The sequence below is a fragment of the Dermacentor andersoni genome, chromosome 5 (genome assembly GCF_023375885.2).
Source record: "Dermacentor andersoni chromosome 5, qqDerAnde1_hic_scaffold, whole genome shotgun sequence".
Classification (NCBI taxonomy): Eukaryota; Metazoa; Arthropoda; class Arachnida; order Ixodida; family Ixodidae; genus Dermacentor; species Dermacentor andersoni.
The window spans coordinates 118,335,727-118,354,197 of NC_092818.1; the positions used below are offsets into that span (position 1 = coordinate 118,335,727).

Here is an 18,471-nt window from a genome sequence, read left to right on the forward strand (position 1 = left end):
TTTAGATGGGGGCGAAATGCGAAAACACCCGTGTGCTTAGATTTAGGTGCACGTTAAAGAACCCCAGGTGGTCAAAATTTCCGGAGCCCTCCACTACGGCGTGCCTCATAATCAGAAAGTGGTTTTGGCACGTAAAACCCCATAATTTAATTTTTTTTATTTGGAAGTTTAGAAGAAACAAAATGGTTTTTATTGACCAAAGCGAAAGAAAAAAATGACATATTGTTTTCTGTATGGATTCCTTGTTCATAACCGCAGGGCAGGCAAAGCACATAGTTAGAATAAGCATTGTAGAGCTTACTACATAAAGAATTTTCCATAGCTTTACTTGAAAATCAATGATAATGTCTGTAAACTGAAATTTAGACATATGCATCAGGCCATAGGTTTAAAATGGAGCTTCACAATAAATATACGTCCGATAGCCGCCATATGCAATTCTCCACAAATAAAATAAAATGCCCGTATGAAATCGCTATACTTTCCTTTTTCTAGAACAGCACCAAACTGTAACATTCGACACTCTGTTCACAAACGCTCAAGGAACTAGCAAGACGAGAATGCATGGGTAGCCGAAATGCTGCTTTCAATAATTTGATGAAACGTGGCTGCAAACAGTTTGTTTTATAGGATTCAAGCCAGGCCAATCGATTTATATTTAAGGTTTTACACCAAATTAGCCACAACTGTTGTTTGTGCTTTCTCCGTTCCGTTGCTCAAGTCAGGGCCGTAAGGGAAGTGCGTCAGTTTAACCATTAATAGATAACAGCTGAGAATAATGATCTCAGAATGCCTGCCAAACGCACCCCAGCCGATTCCTATTCTTCTGACTGAAATAATCAGAAGAATAAGAATGGGCTGGGGTGCGTTTGGCCGGCATTCTCAGATCATGAAGAGCAGGTTGCCATTATTCCCTCAAGAGAAAAGTGTATAACAGCTGTGTCTTACCAGTAATCACGGACGGGGCAGAACATAGGAGGCTTACGAAAAGTGTTCTACTCAAATGGGGACGACGCAACGAGCTATGGAAAGACAAATTGTAGGTGTAACGTCAAGGGATAAGAAAAGAGCAGATTGGGCGAGTGAACAAACACGAGTTAATGGCATCTTAGTTGAAATCAAGAAAAAGAAATGGGCATGGGCAGGACACGTAATGAGGAGGGAAGATAACCGATGGTCATTAAGGGTTACGAACTGGATTCTAAGGGAAGGGAAGCGTAGCAGGGGACAGCAGAAAGTTAGGTGGGCGGATGAGATTAAGAAGTTTGCAGGGACAACATGGCCACAATTAGTACATGACCGGGGTAGTTGGAGAAGTATGGGAGAGGCCCTTGCCCTGCAGTGGGCGTAACCAGGCTGATGATGATGGTGATAAGATAACAGCTATCGCGTGCCCTTTTATAACAGTGCTCTTTGGAGAAACCGCAACCAAACCTCCATAGCTCGGAGCGTTTCTACAATGCGTGCGTAAATATCGACCTCCAAGTATGGCTAGCGTGCCAGAGCACTGCCTTAACAAATGCAAATTTTCTCCGTGCATCATGATTGAATTATAGTACAACATAGGGCTGAATAATCACACTGCCATTTCTTTCGCAAAGCCTGTAGTTCCGGCTCCCGATTAGGTGCAACCGAGCTGCTGCCTCCTGCCAGGCAAGACGTCGCTTCCTATCGAAACGGAGGGCAGGGTAATCTTGGTCCGAGCCGTTCGATAACTCCCAGGTGCCTGAAGATGCTAAACACAGCTGACTTGCTGGTTAGGTGCATCTGACTATCTCTGTAACCAAGGGCCACCAGTTAACCAGGAGACTAGGACATGCAGCAACCAATTCACATCTGTCCCACTTCGAAGGGAGTGGCCACCACATGTGGTGCAAGAGTTACTACAGCCAATCGGAGGTTTACGCCCCGTGTGTCAGAACACTGCTGGAGGCAAAACTTCCGACAGGGGGAGTCGCAATGCGAACGCCGCCTCGCGGGTGCATAATCAATAGGAAGACGATAAGACCGTGGAAGAGCTTTCGTAGGACTGAAGGGAATGACGAAGTATGTGCTGAAAATGTTGTGGCTTTAGATCGTTATATGTGGACGGCATCGGCACCGTGCGTCTCCGTTTTTTTTTTTTATAATCTGTCCGCACTCGAATCTACTACGCCAGCGATTCCTCAAACCTTGACGTTGCTGCTCATGCTGTACACACACTTGAATCTTATGGGAAAATTCGCCGTGGTTGTTTAGTTTTGGTGTTGCGCCGCTAAGCACGAGGTCGCAGGATCAAATCCCAACCACGGCGGCCGCATTTCCATTGGGGTGAAATGCAAGAACACCCGGGTACTTAGGTTTAGGTGCAGGTTAAAGAACCTCAGGTGGTCAAGATTAAACCGGAGTTCCGTATTACAGTGTGCTTCATAATCGGATGGTGATTTTGCTATTTAAATCCCCATAATACTTTTTTTAATGTTCTGGAAACTACGAAGCCCCTGATCACTTCTAAGTGGTTTCATAGAGCGCTTAAGTCATCGCACCAAGGGAGAAGCCTTAAGCTGGATGTTTTAACACCCACTACTTATATTCTAAAGTTCGCACAGCTGTTTCTTTTTCTTTACAGCGACTGGCCTGTGTGAATATCTTTGATTTGGTGAGGCCCACGGCTCGCATGCATGAATTCACCACGTCTTTCCTTCCCTTCCACACTTCTCTCTATTTCAGCTATTCCTCCTTTCCCGTCCGCCAATGCAGGGTAGTTAACCAGACGCATTTCTGGTTAACATCACTGCCTTTCGTCTTTCTTGCCTCCTGCCCTTCCTTATTCTTCCTTTTAGAATTTTTCCGCTGTTTCTCCCTAAATTGTATATGTTGTGTGTAAAAGTGTCTAAAGCTTTATTCTGGCTCGTTTTCTCAGTTGTCCGAATGACACTTAGGATAATCTTACTTCCCTTCCACACGCAAATACGTGTAGCTCGGGTATCTGGCATTCGTATTGACCTCGGTGTTGAATTATTTCTCGGCATGCCAACAGCTTGAAATTTTGGTCACGGATTATCGTCGCATCATTGGGGATAGTTCTTCTAGTGTCATTCGGCAGGCTGAAAATGAACAAAATGAGGTATACGAATAACTTGTTCTCAACACCTTTTGTTTTGAGACTCGCGGCTACCCACAGGAAACGGGTTTCTTCGCTTCCTGTTTTCCCCGAAACTGAAAAGCTGTCACGTTCAGCCCACTGTCTTGGCTCTGTTATTGAAAAGCGGGGCTGCTAAGTTGTCACATCCATCCCATGTGGCGATGGACAGACACTACCATTTTACAGCGAGGCTGTATACCTTCTAACTATCGATGCATTTGTCGTGTCCGTGAGCAAAAATTTCAGCTGATCCTGGAGGTAGTGCAATACCAGGCCAACCCGCGGCGGACGTGAAGCAGGCTTTGATCACTCCGCCCCTAATAATAATAATAATAATAATAATAATAATAATAATAATAATAATAATAATAATAATAATAATAATAATAATAATAATAATAATAATAATATTAATAATAATGCATCATATAAATACATCAAGATTTCCATGTATTTTTCGGGTTTGTGCGTCAACAATAAAATACGTGAGTGTGGGCCGATCCCGGAGATATTACAATACCGGGCCTACCTGCGTCAAAAATGAAACTGGCTTCAAGCCCACTCTGCTTCAAGTAATAATTACATTATTAGTAATAATAGTAAATATTATTAAATAAAATAAGTAAATAAAGATCCATTGTTCCAAGTCGATGGGTGTGGTGGAATAATTTGGGAACAGCACATGGACTAACGAGCACGACGCATTGCCATATATACAATGGACAAAATGTTTGTACAACCATACACCCTTAACTCGCAAGATCAACGTGCCACCGACTGTGGAGATGTCTGTGCCGTGTAAACGAAAGACGAAATTGTGAAATCAATTGTGTATATATTTATAGACACGCCCTAGAAGTTAATGACCACGCACTTTGCATGGGTTAGCCATGATGACACTACCACAGTGATCATCGTTGGAGACTTCAATGTGGACATTTCGGGACCAGACAAGAAATGGTTTATTCAGTTTGTGCTAGATTTTGGCAAGAAGTGCCACACCAATAAAAGTCACTGAACTACTCAACAAAGGTTGTGTATAGATTTAACTTTGGCCAAGAATCTGTCTTAGGTTGTAACCAAATTAATCAATGTATATCACAGTAAGCCGAAAGCTTTCGTCAATACCATTACCGAATGAAGCAAATAAATGTATGTATCCTTGTCTAAACCTTTGTGATGTGCTACCGCTTCGCAGGCGATCCACCTGCGCAAAGTGGGATAGCCAATTTATATATATATATATATATATATATATATATATATATATATATATATATATATATATAAGTATTGTGCACTGCGACCAATGCAGACAAAAAGCAAGCGTGGCAAAGCGGTTGCTTTCTAGAAACCGGACAAGCCGATTGTGCATCGCGGAGAAGGAAATGAAAAGATAGGCCTGAACTTCAGAATAAATAGAATAACGTAGAGACGCTGTTCGCAGTGTTTGTATAAGGATTTCGGAACTCCAAAGAACGCAATAAATGAAGATAGAATAGCGATTGGAGCACACTGTGGACCTTCGTAAATTGAAAAACATGGACGGACGTCCGAAATCCGATGAAACTAGAGCGCCCGCCTGCGGATAAAATGAAAGCTGGTCGTGTCTTTCCTGTTTCTATAGAATTGAAAGAGGTCGGGGCCGGAACAATGATTATGTGGCTTTAATAAAAGTAAGACAACACGATTTAGGCTGGGAAAATAAATATAATGAAGAGAAATAAAATAACTAACACATTACTCTGTGGACACACCTGCATTAGAATAAAGCAGCGACTTTTGTGGGGATAAACATAAACATTGCACGATGGTGAACGCCCCATTGAATGGACGGAAACACAATCGCAAGCAGTGACGCTAAACAGTGGAATCGTGTTCGACGCTTAGTTTAAAACAGGGAATAATAAAATTTTCCCTAAAGCGAAGATATATACTTACGCGAAATGAGAATTGCACAGAGAAAGCGCCAACGTCTATCATCGCAGCAATAGCTATTCTTATTCAATATGATCAACGATTACGTAAACATCCTAATGCATTTCACTGCAAATAGCTCTATATAAACATCGGAAACTATCCAGAGCTCGCTCACAGGTGAGATCTTCACGAAGAAGGTGCTGCTGAGACTAATTGCAACATTAATTGCGCCACGGGGCATGTGTACGCTCTAGTGCATTGAAACCGCCTCATGAAGAAAACGTTGAACACAACAAATTGGTAAGTATAATGTTTTATATCTGTCTGCATAAACATGGGGATTGCGAAGTCATCTCATCCAATACCTTTGCTGGAGCCCGATGGTGCAGAATCGTGTCGTTTTCAGAAAATAGCGCGCTGCAGCAACTATTGGCTTTGGACGTCACGAAAAATAGGTAAACACGTCAAGGCGTCGTAGCGAGTGCTGTTGAAGAGACTGGTATATCGTATTTTCCCTTATTTTTTGTTTCTTGTTTCTTTTTCATTGGGTGTACCGCAGAACATACCATCTACTTGACAAGGTGAGAATATATCATGAATTCTATTATTCAGATTTGCAAATGGTCAGTCGACGGGATACAAAAGCGGTCCTATGTTATTGAGGCGCGAAGCGCTTATTCGGATTTTATGAATTACATGCCTGCCCAAAATCGGACGGAGCGTACTCTACGTGTTTTCTGCATTGATGTTCGCAACGTAGACCGAAGTGATGCTCCAGGACAGCTGCCGTATACTACTTCCTAACATACAATAGCATCAAACTGTTTCATTTGCCCATACTGCTTTGAACAATACATTATATAAAACGCTAATTCTGGAGAAAATTGAAGAAGCTCATTCCAATCACTACGGCTCATGTGCGACATCTTGTTCAACTTGGATGCTAGGCACTCGTGAACCAACTGCAGCCTAGAAAGACTGACACTGCTTTGATGATGTCACTGTTCCCTCGCAATTTTTAGAGACAACAGCGCAAATTGTCTTTTTGCACATGGTAGCATTGCATAGCTGTTAAGAGTACCTACCAAACAAGATAGGTTACAGCGGAACGGCAATGACCTGCTTCTAAATTCGGATTCTTGTGATTTGGCGAAAAGCGAAGCTGTAAATGTTCATTGTCAGCGAGTCCTAATATTCTACTAAACAATATGCGCGAATAATAACTTCCGTGCTCTAAATAAGTATTGGCTTGATATCTGTTATGGAGTCATTACAGTAGGGGTTCAGGAAAGGAAGAGGAGGTTAGACAATTAGGTCTCTCTTCTGAAATGGTTCAATGACGCTGTCTCCACTTTCTCCTGCGGGTAGTGTTCTTCCTTAACTTCGTTCACAACGTGGAAGAAAGAGTAAGGATGCAGTAGTATACTAAAACCAGTGCCGTGTTTCCTTACAACTACCCACAGCCACGCCAGAGCTCCTGCAGCCTTCGTACAAAGACAGAGAAAAATGGAATAAGAGGGAAATTAGGAACCACGTTACTCTTAAGCCACCTTATTTTGCTCCAACTGTTTCCGCCCCCCGCTCGTGGTCATCGACGAGCCGAAACACGGAGGTCACGTCCTCCCCGTACCAGCCTCACGAGGGCAGTTGGGCGTTGCACTTTGAGACTTCGATCGCCCGAACCGTGACTATTTTTTTTAAAGGCGCAAGGAACTTTATTTTGCGAAGGAGCATATAGGAAGTACGCGGCAGGGACAGGTTGGGAAACGGTGAAAAAAGAATGGCAGGAACCGAGATGCCAGTGAAGCCCGGCGGCAAGTTCAACGACGCCCCTTCTGTATTGGAAATCGACGGAGAACGCACACAGAAATCGAAGCAAACTCGAAGATGGCAGGGGTGGGGCAATCCACGGTATTTTGGCCACGTCAGACAAGAGCTCTAAATTAGCAAGTAAAAAGCTAGAAATCGGTAAAAGTAGGAAAGCAGTATAATAGGCGATGACGGCTGCTTTAGGCCGGACGAGAAGCGAAAAACGGCGAGCAGAACTCAAAGCCTGAGGAGCGAACAAAGCACCGGCTCGACGGTGGTCGAGCGAAAGCGATTCGCGCAGGGCTGGCGGAATGAAAGGAGTTTGCAGACCTAGATTGGAACAAACAATAAAAAAGAAAAGAAAAAGAACAGAGTGACGGCAATCATTTGCGCAACTAGTCATTAAAGAACACAATTGGATCGAAGCCAAAATAGCATGTGTCCACTAAGTTATCATGACGATGAGCTTCCAAATTATTCCCTTTATCTTGTGAATCACTCCGATAAGAACAGTGCTCGTGACCGCGCTAGAAAAACTGGACAATCGCCGCTTTACAGCGGAAAAAGCTCTAGGACACTGGTCCAGACGGGCTTCGGCTCTCAAGGCCTTAAGAGCTTTGCAGAAGTTTTTAAGGACATGCGAATTGTGCGATCGCCTTTGAGTGTTGTATGGCGTACTATCGCGTTACTGCGTGAATTTTCTGATTTCTTTTTTTTTCTCCTCTTCTTCTTCTTTCTCCTTTTATTCACTTTACCCCTTTCCCCAGCACAGGGTAGCCAGCCGGTACTTACACTGGCCAACCTCCCTGTCTTTCCTCCTCTTTGTCTCTCCTCTCCTCTCCGATAAGACAGTTACCGCCAGCGCTGAAACTGCGCCACTTGTTCCGCCAGCTAGACATTCGAGCTTGCCACGCCGTAGAAATTCCCTAGAAATTGGCTTTCTGATCCCTCTTGGTCTCCCCATGGATACGAGTGATGAGGCGAAAACGACGGCGTGTGGCGAAACGGACAGCGCCACCGGCGCATTCCGTGCAAGCGTGGAGAGAAAGTCACTCGCTCACAAAGGATCGTTAGGGTCCTAATCGTTCGAAGAAGCCATTCGGAACAGCCGTGTCTGCAGTGCTGCATGCTGCAGAGAAACCGGGGTGATTGCTTCAGCCACTGAGCTTGTGGAACCGACGAGCACCCTTTGTTTGCACTAGCCGTTAACAAAGTAGCCGCTTCAATTGGCTGATCTCGTTGATCTCGTGAGTGGTCACCGAAGTAATTACGGCGGAGAAACCAAAGCGCCTGTCTCTACAGCGAAGTCTAAAAACCCCGAAAACTCACCATGTGATAGCGACGTGTACGCATTAAAGATGCATTATTAAACTGAACAAAACAGATTTTCTTCTTTCTTTCAGTATAGCCGGAGTCTGCCCCATTCTAATATAATAGCAGATGCATGCCCAACGATCGCTCTGACACTGGCTACTCGGAGCTGCAAGGGAGAATATATTTATTTGCTCATAGTTGTTTATTTTTTTTTTTTTTTTGCTTGGAAGTATTACATATTTGAGCCCTTTGGGCACGTATACAACACTGCTGCGCTGACTCTTCTTCGCTAAGGATCCATTTCAGCGGCATTTTTAACTTTCTGGCTTGCATGGCGTCGCGATTTGCGTCGAGCCAGCACAAGCTAAGTAAGGCGAAGCGGGCCAGTCGCAGACACCAGCACCACCTTTCTCATCCAGTTATCTACTTTCACTGGACTAGCTCAGCCGAACCAAAAACCTCTCTACATCGGGGTTGCTCCTTTTCTCTTTTCAGACCATTACAAAAGAATAACCGGCCCAGGTAGGCAATGCTATTCACTCTGAATGCAAACCGAACTGGCCTGCTATTAACGAGAGGACCGTGTGACTGGGCGGCTCATACAACGCTGCGGGTCACTGACCGATCGATGCTTGCTTCAACGCTTGAGTAAACTTGATGTCAGAAGGTTGAGAGAAAAGACATATTGGAAAATTTATATGTTATGACACCATGCTACCCTAGCGATGCCAATTCTTACAAAAGAAATCCCATTTGTTATATCTGTTAGCCACGTGTTTTAGTTACAAAGCATTTTTTTTTATTAAAGTACGAGTAAAGTCAGTTTTCCGAGTGAAGACAAACAATGAATAAAATAAGTGGTGTTGTAGGGTGCATCGACAATTAAGTGGGGGGAAAAGAAAACAAAACATGTTATTCTAACATGTTCTCTTTGTGGTATATCAATGTCTCTTTACTGCTCATGAAATCTGCCAATGTCATTCACGTCGAAACGACTAGGTGTCAACTATACAGCACACAAAGTGAACAGATGTCGTCTCAAAATGCCTGGTATAAAGAAAGACTATTTACGCTCTCCAGCTCGTATAGGGTCGTTAGGCCCTTTGCTGTAATTAATCTCGCCGTAGCAGAGAAACGACGTTTATATTTATCAGCGCATTATCACCCAAGCGTAACGGGTCCTGGAGCCCACGTCGCAAGACAACAAATGAACATGACCGCAGATGTTACACGCAGTTGTTCTTCGGAGCTTGCCATAGCTGCTGTTTATCGATTTAACCAATTTGAAATCAAACCACAAATAATGAAAACGCTGTGGTATTTGAAGAAATTTTTTGACGTGCAAAAAGAAATGATGGTTGGTGATTCTTCTTCATTTTATCAGCTGACTAAAGCAAGCCACGTTCTCTGTTTCTTTTTTCTATATTGAATACTGCGCTTTATGAGCTTTTTATCCCTTCATACTCAACTTGTTTGCAGCAGGAAATTCTCCTACATAGTCTCACCACCTTATTATCTCATGCCAACTATGTTTCTTTCGGATAGGTAGAGTATTTCGATGGTCGGTGTACCTTTTCTGTACTTAAGTTGTGCCACTCTTGAAAGAACCTGCTAGAGTTTTCCTATTTATTACAGAGCTTGCGTCGTTTACTATTCAGCTTGTGCGGTTTGTTTCACTATTTCTACAGGCTCTAAGAAGTCCCGAATAACATGTATTCTCTGCATTAGGAAAGAAATCAGCTGTCTTTTATTTTACTTTTGTTCAACGGAACGTCAGCCTTCGTCAAACACATAAATATCGTAAGTTGCTTACCTTTCAAGTTGAATGCTCTCGTCTGACACAGGACACTTGCGGCAACGTTTATTTTTTCCAAGCCTTTTTGATAAGCGAGTTCGCTGCGCCATTAAGATAAATATGAATAAGGCTCATTCACATTTGCGTGAGCAGGAAGCTTCTGGCGTATGTTCACGTTGTTATTGGTTGACGTTCAGTCTCCCAACTCCTATGCTTATTACGTTACCAGAGATCTATATCATAAAGCTGTAAGATATCGTAGACTTCACAGCTGAAACGTATTTGTTAATGGATGAGCATTTTTACGTTTTACAAGGCATAACAAAGTAGCTATTAAGGCGGCTGTGTTCAAGCTGTGTTAGGATTAGCACTAATGCATACGACACATTGAAATCAGCCTCGCGCTCGAGCTCCTTAGACGGTGTTGTAACAGTATACGAAAGCGACGTGATATCGCGAGGTCCCACCTAAGAGAGTCACTACAGTGCTGCAGGAACAGTGTCGTGCCAGATACCAGGCGTCCCACAACGCTGGCTGATTAGGAACGGTGACTGCTTCGTTACAGGCGTCGCGCCATGGTTGAGCGCTAGACGAGAAACCGTCGGCGTTTGTCAGCGCCGAAGTGAAACATGAGATAACTATAGCTTGACACATACTGTCCGGTCCACTCAGATCAGCGTATGCACCATGCATGGTGCTGTATACACGACTCGCCTCAGCAGAAACGTTAGCGTGTGTTAGCAGCAGACGGGAGAACGCTACACCTTCGCTTCGCTGCTGTAACGATGAAGCGGACCATTACAGTGCTTCCACTTTGCCGTTTTCTTTTTTTTTTTTTTTGTAGCCAAACGCACTACGTGTAGAGGCATGTTGTTCTAGAGTTTCTGAGTCTCCACGCGTGGTGTGAACGTGCACCGTTGCCACTCTTACAGCACGGCGACGGCGTAAATACATCTCAAGCACCCGCCTAAGTAATTGTTGTCGCAATAAAACCACAACAAGAACAACAACAAAGAAAAAGAAACTCGTGTGCCATGTTTCGTTTGCTTGTGAAGGAGCCCCACGTCGTCAAAGTCAACCTGGAGCTCTGCGCTAGCGCGTATCTCATGAAATGTATTTTTCAGCGCAACGTCGACCATGCGGTGAAAGTGTCGCAGAAAGTTTTGCCAGGCTAACGCCGAGCGCTCCTGATCCGCTTGTCGATAAGCCAGCCCGTGCAGAGATTTCATTGTTGGAGATATCGCACCTGTATCGAGCGGCTCACATATTTGCCGGTAGTAAACAGGAGATGACGTCTTTCCTTACCATCTCCCCGAAAAAGCGAATCGATTTTATCGTGGAGCGTCTGAACCTTTCTTCTATCATTTTTTTTTCTTTTCATGTAAGATATTCAACGCATAACACGAATTAAAATTTAATGTACTTTTTTAGAAAAAGAATGCTAGTAGCATGACAATAAAAGTTTTGAGGCGACCCGTGAAGCAAGGACATTTCATCGTTACCCTAATGAGGTTTACTGCTGCACAATGCGTAATATTAGAGAAAGGCATTCCATATATGGCCGCGTTTGCTTCCGCCGCAATGAACACCGTGCCGGAGACGGAGAAACAAACGATCTCCCCAGAATTCAATTTCGGGTCGCTGCTCCAGCTAATGCGATTCCAGAATGTGAAGAAGCTTAACGAGCTCTTTTCGGCATTCAGGGATTTTCAGTCTGCGCCGGAGGCGGCATTCTCAAAGAGAAGGTATTGCTGTTTAAGCAGTGTCCATATTTTCTTTTTTTTTTGGGGGGGGGGGGGGGGGGGCATTTAGTCTGGGCGCTCTGTTTTTCATCTTCATGATTGCAATAACGATTTCATATCACGCATCATTCACAAAGTCGATTATAATATTTCTCGTCTAGTTATCTGATTCTTTCTTTAAAAATTTTCCTATAACTGGCTATGTTAAAAAAAATTACAACACATACCTGAAATGTGCTTGAAGGAGCACATTTTGTGTAAAACGCGTAATGTATTTAGCTGCAAGATGAAACTGAAACAGAACTGAAACAATTTTTACTGCAATATAAAAGCGACAAACCTTCCCTCGACTGTATCAAAAAATTTGACAACAAGAAAACCTTTCATTTTACGTGTCTATTTCGTGTTGGTGCTTTAGGTGGGTGTGTAACATTTCTTTCATTTTATAAATTTTTAAATATTAGGGAGGTACAGTTTTTGAGCACCCGAAGGTACGGCACGCAAACCACCGTGGGCACAAAAGAAGTCGATGAATGTACACGATTTAGTGGAAATGAGTACAAAAGTACACAAGCGGTGCCGTGGGACTTGACATATACGCTCCAAGAATTATGCCTTAAGGGCAAGCCTTTATCGCAATAAAAAAAAAAAAAAATTCCAGACTGCCTATTCTTTCATTTTCTTTCGATGATACCTCTTTTTACGAAATATTTGAGTGATTTGCTTGAACCAGTTGAATTTCTTGCAGGTTTTTACGTTACAAACGAATGTATTATTGCCGCCAATCCCGGTGTTTCTTTCTGCACTGAGCCAGAGTTCAGACTTTGCGAAGAGGGCCCTTCATGAATATGCGCTATAAGTGAAATTTTTTATCTGTGCGGTAGAAATCACAGTATACGTCTAAGAAAGCTCAATTGTTCACATAAGCTGAATTTCATGAAATGTGCTAACAATATGGGGTCGAATTCACGTAGCTCTTCTCTCGTACGTGCTCTTCACCATTGTCTGGTTGCAATCTTTAATGTTATGTGTATTATCAAAACTGCTAGCAATTTGCTGTTACGAACAACTCTAGCGTAAAGGTATTTTTGCATATAGAGGGCGCTCCTACACAGCTAGGAAGCAGCTCCATGAAAGAGACCTGAAAACACAGAAGCACGCGTGTAAGATGCTATAGGCCGCTTTTCAACACTTACGACTCGAAAGAAATTAAATGCATTGAAAAATAACTGCATCTAAATGGACGGAAGCCAAAGCTCCTAGCGCAACCGTGAATAACCGAGAAGGAGCGATGGAAGCCTTCAACTCATATAGGGTGCTATGCTTAGTTAAGAACTTGTTGAAGAGTGGTTAGTAAGCTCCTATCACCAGACAGGCAAAAAAAGGAATTCTAAGCGGGCCCGAGGTCAATTAGTTCCGCCAGCTTTCAGCGGCTACTTACTGTGCGCTAGAAATAAATCTTGAGCTAAAGTGGTGGACTTAGGTCTCCGCCACTTTTTAAGTATATATATATATACATATATACATATATATACGCCACGACAAAATAGGCGAAAAAATAACTGCCATTCACTCGCTTTGGCTCTACACTTTTATTGCTCCTTCGGGACGCCCCACCCAGTGTCGAGAATTTTTGATAAAGCACTATAATTTATGTTTCTCTACCGTCTGCTATAAGACCATAAAAAACCACGTCACTCTTGTTTTTTCTGCTCTGATGCTTGTGCTTACGTTACCTATCACGTGGACCTGCGCCCTTCCTTGGACGCCGAGTAAAGAATAGATTGAAGAACAAAAGTGCCCGAGACTAATATATCTTCGACTGCTGGCCCAGTAAATTTACTGCTGCAACTTTTTAGAGCTCGGAACTTTGAAGATAGGGCAGAGTGCGAAACTGCACCAGTTCTCCTTCAACGCATTCTGGCTGAGTAAATTTTCTTAGGATATAAAACTTGAAGCCAACGTTTTTAAGCGAGAGTGGTCACCATAGCTGGCAATATTACAGAATGGCACGGCAAATGGTTAATTAAGTTTCATAATTATCAATGGTTCTTCTTGCTTTAAGACTTGCCATGCAGTTATGTGAATTTACACGTGCCAAAAACATGGCAAAATTGTGAGGCACGCCATCCATGGGAACTACTGAATAATTTTGAAGTAAAACTCTTGCTTGGGCTAGTTGGTTCATGCTTGAATTAGTAAAGGCAAGGCGCAGAACAGGACTCAAGAAAAACACACACGACAGGACCGGCGCCACTGTTGTGTGTGGTCTTCTTAAGTCCTGTTCTTCTGTGCCTTGCCTTTACTAATTCAAGCATGAATAATTTTGACTGCCTTGGGTTCTTTAACGTGCACCCAACGCGCGACACGCCAGCGTATTGGCATTTAACCCCGCACCAAAATGCCACCGCCATGGCCGGAATTTGATCCCGTTCGCTCCGGCTCAGCAGCGCAACGCCAAAACCAGTACGCCACCAACGCGGGTCTTCAAGACTTAAAGGCATTATATAAAATAAAGACCGTAACGCGAAATTCACAGCACCGATTAGGAGTGTTGGCTTTCAAGAAATGTTTATGATTGTAATTTTGCAACACTCCCAAAAAAGCCTGTTTTTGCCCTTTCAGAGACTATATTACGGAATAATGTAATCATTCCTGCCATGCTTATTCAGTCTGTAATGTCCTGCGCTAGAAAAGAGGATATTTTTCTTTCTAAATTCATGTGAACTACTACGGAAATATATTGAGCTAGCTGTTTATGTTTAATTTGGGTATTCGAGACAGTAATTCATAAAGCTCTGCTTTTATTTAGGACTATTGATGAAGATTTCTTGTGTGCATAATTTAATGAAAGTGACACATTTGAAGCCTTGTAAGTCGTATATAGAAGAATAAAGGGAAATTCTAGGTGGAGCATCTTTCGAAACAATGAGCACTGAGGCTCGTCTGGACCAAATTATCTGTTGTCAACCCAGAAATGTTCGTTGGAAACAGATGGAGGGTAGACTAAGTGCAAGCTAATACTAATTGCTTATTGAAGACACACTGATGCAACTGAGGCTAACCCCTCGCGGGTTTCTTATTGAGACTTGCGCTACGCTCAATTTTATGTGCACTTAAGAAAAACACCGGAGCTTCTTGATTTCTCTTAACGCACCTTCTTGGTAACAAGTACTTCAGTCGCCCGTAAAAGTTCTACTGAAAGAGCCTACCACGTTCTACTTCATAACAGTAATCGGAGTGTCTATTTTCTTTCAACATAATTGTAATCATTTACGCTGAAGCATATCTCAGATGTTGTACTTCTCACAAGCCACTCTGGGAATAATAATATTTCCGAGAGCGTTAACTGACTTCAGCGTCAACCCAATTTTAGAGCATTTCACCACGCACATAGAAGTTTCGCGAAATATCTTCATTGAACACTTATATGGACACTCCAAGCGAATTTTTGCCGTCGTCGTTGCCGTCCGTATCACCGTGTGATTCCGTGTACATTTAGTAAATGTATGCTATAAACAATGCCGTGCTATATGAAATGTGGTATATGCGAGTCACATTGCCAAACCATTCTATCACCAAAGTTGCTCATGCCAGGTCTTACATTCCTGACATCATTCCTCCGAATTATGAGAATGGCAGCCCACAAACGAATGTCATGAAACGAAACACCGACAGCGCTTGTCTTTTATATTAAATATTCAAGGTCAAGCCCTACGCACGTGTTTACGGTGGCCTCGGTGCACCTCAACAGCAGCAACAACTGCCGTCACGGGAGACCATATGATCCAGACACATGTAGCTGCCGACTCTCTCAGAGCAAACATTCGCCATCTGTTAAGGATCCCAGACCATCATTTGGCCGCCCTGCCAGCCGAGAGACCTCAAGCGAACTTTTCAAGAGTGATTAATGCTCATCAAGAGTGCATACCGTCATCTTTTACACCGGCAGCGAAGCCATCATCTCCACTGTGGTGCCTGCGTCAGCCTCAAGTAAATTTTGCTATTCCTAGAATTACAAAAAAGTCCAATCATCCATCGCCGGCTCTGAAGTAACTTACGCTCCTATTACTGCACCCAGACGTATCATGACCGCATACATATATATACCGATGGTTCGACCACATCTACCAGCTCAAGTGCCACATTCGTCGTTCCAGCTAAGCAGGTTACAGTTAGATTCAAACTGTCACACACGACTACATCTATGTCGGCAGAACTTGCAGCTCTCTATGCCGCTTCGGTGAAGTACGTCACCGAAGAGCCAACAGAGAAATGGGTCGTATTTTGCGATTCTAAGGTAGCTCTTCACAGTATCAAGTCTGCATTACATTGCAGAACATACGAGCAGATGATATCTGACATCAGGGAAGTGCACCACCGTGCTCTGGAAAGAGGGCACAACATCATATTTCAATGGATTCCTGCTCACTGTGGCATCGTCGGCAACAACCTAGCTGACAAGGCTGCCCGGTCTGCCCACAAAGATACCCAGACGCGTCCAACTCCCCTGGCGAGGTCGGACGCTGCCAGGGAACTTCGCCTACTTGCACGCAAAAAGTCACAAGAGCTCTGGATTTTAAGTGCCTCCAATGGCCGATTACGTAAACTGGACCCCTCGCTACGGCTACAACTGCGATCTAGCCTTTCCCGCGGCGAAAGAACCTTGCTGTGCCGTTTGTGGCCGGGAGTGGCGTTCACGAACACAGACTCCTATCGTATGGGAATGGCCGAGAGCCCGATGTGCGATTCCTGTGGGTGCGAGGAGACCATCGAACACCTATTGTGTACCCGCACTCGCTACGATGTACAATGCCTCTCTCTGCGGGCGACTTTACATCGACTGTTCTCAAGACCGTTCACCGTGTCAAATATACTCGGACCGTGGCCACACCCGTGACTGGCACGAAAAGCGATTCGTGCACTAGTGCAATACTGGAAGTGCACCTGATTAAGAGACCGTTTATAGCGTCCCTCTGTATACTGTCTCTCCCACACGCACTCAGTGCTCACTCTCTCCCTTTTTTCCTCTTTCTATTCCGCTTTCTCCCACCGCCAGTGTAGGGTACCAGACCGGGTGCCCTTCTAGTTGACCTGCCTGCCTTTCCTGTCCTTGCTTTCTCTCTCTCTTTTCAGACTTCATTATTAAAAGCGCGAAACAATAACTGCTAAAACCTGAAAAATGACGTAATTTTAATGGGACGGCTATGCGCGACCTCCGGGATCAACGAAGCAAGATGTTTAAAATATAGCCGATACGGACAAGTGTTACGAATATCACTACCTAAGACGTTGGCTTTAATTATATAATATAAAAATGAAATTGTCCGATGACAGGATACAGAGAACCTTTAAGCACTACTCGGTTCTGCTTAGTCAGCTCACGTTTACTTCAGTTATATTCCTACTACAGCAACGAGTTTTATTATTGGTGTAATATTCTAACATGTTGCTGTCGTATTCCTCACGGCGAAACAATGATATGTTCTTTTTTTTCCACATTGCAGGCATAACTGCTGCAACATGTTAAACAAGCGATATCATGTTCTATTACCGACTGACAAATTCTTTGTTCTAGTGTAACTTGAAAAACGAAATTTGGCCATGCACCTTCGTGGATGCTTATAGATGAATTACGATCATCTGTAGTTTTCTCCTTCGCACCCGAATTACTGGACCTGAAGTTCACCATGCACACCATGCACATGTTTCACTCCTCTACTAACGAAATGTGGCCGACACGACTAGGCATCGAACCAAAAACCTCATGTCCAGCTGCCCCCTTTGTTAAGTACACAAGAAATTGAGTGAAGCGCACGTCTGAATAGAAAAACCACGAAGGGTTAGCCTCAGTTGCCTCAGTGTGTGTTCAATAGCTTTGAACAATGCAGGTTCTTAAGTAAGGAGCAGGCACGTCTTGCACCACCTAGGCTTTACGTGCCAGTTGTATATATTGTCTTGACTCCGGCATTAGTGTAAGAATGACACGCAGAACTATTTTTAAGTAACAATCTTGCAAAGTATTCTCCACGTTGAAACTCACCGACAATGCACAGGAGCATCGAAACAGCGGTGACGGCGGAAGGAGAGTGCACGATGCCAGAGTGTCCCAGTCCCATGCCTCCAATCCTGAACAATATAGACGTGTAGGCAGAGAGAGAGAGACAGAGAGAGAGAGAAGACGAACCGGAATGCAGTGCAATGCTGTGGGCACTCACGACACCCTATCCGTTGTCGTCGCCGTCATCCGCCGCCGTTGACGGCGATCGCGTATGCCGAAGGCAACGAAGGTAAGCGTGGCCGGAATCAGCCGGCGAGGCGCAAACAATTACAGGCAGCCGCATATTCGGCACGCGCGCGCGTGAGATCGCGGGGCCGCGAGGAGCAGTCGCGACCGCCACCGCTGCCTGCCGAATAAAAACCAGGGAACGTAACAGTGGTGGGTTTGGACCGCGCTCGGTTCCCGAAGTCCCCGCTAGGCGAGACGCGCCCATCGACCCACTCGAGGGGGAGCCGCGGCCGACGAAGAAGTCGCCGTCGAGTGCGACGCCCTAGCTGTACGAGTATTTCGCGTGCGCGTGGTGCCCAGCGCGTGGCGGGCGGGCGGGCGGGCGCAATTGGCTTCGTCTCATTGTGCATATATGTGGGGGAAAGCCAACTCAAGAGAATATTTATTGCATTTTTTGGCAAGTTATACGGGAGAAAACGTTTCCGATAATATCTTTTCATTCTCTCTTCTGCTCGTAACGTAAGAAACGGTGGTAACA

The 18,471-nt window shown here is 44.2% G+C and overlaps 1 protein-coding gene and 1 pseudogene across 1 annotated transcript in view; both read right to left on the bottom strand.

Annotated features, from left to right (window-relative positions):
- Positions 1 to 18,112, bottom strand: part of LOC126531071 (uncharacterized) — a 41,631-nt gene extending 23,519 nt beyond the window's left edge. The window contains exons 1-2 of the mRNA XM_050178458.2: positions 17,923 to 18,112; positions 17,748 to 17,833 (exon numbers count right to left, since the gene is read on the bottom strand). Of these exons, the coding sequence (XP_050034415.1) occupies positions 17,748 to 17,833; positions 17,923 to 17,951 (115 nt within the window). The 5' untranslated portion in view covers positions 17,952 to 18,112. The remainder of the gene's footprint in view (positions 1 to 17,747; positions 17,834 to 17,922) is intronic.
- On the bottom strand, positions 3,361 to 3,500 carry LOC126532542 (U2 spliceosomal RNA; annotated as a pseudogene).
- Positions 18,113 to 18,471: the final 359 nt, after the last annotated feature.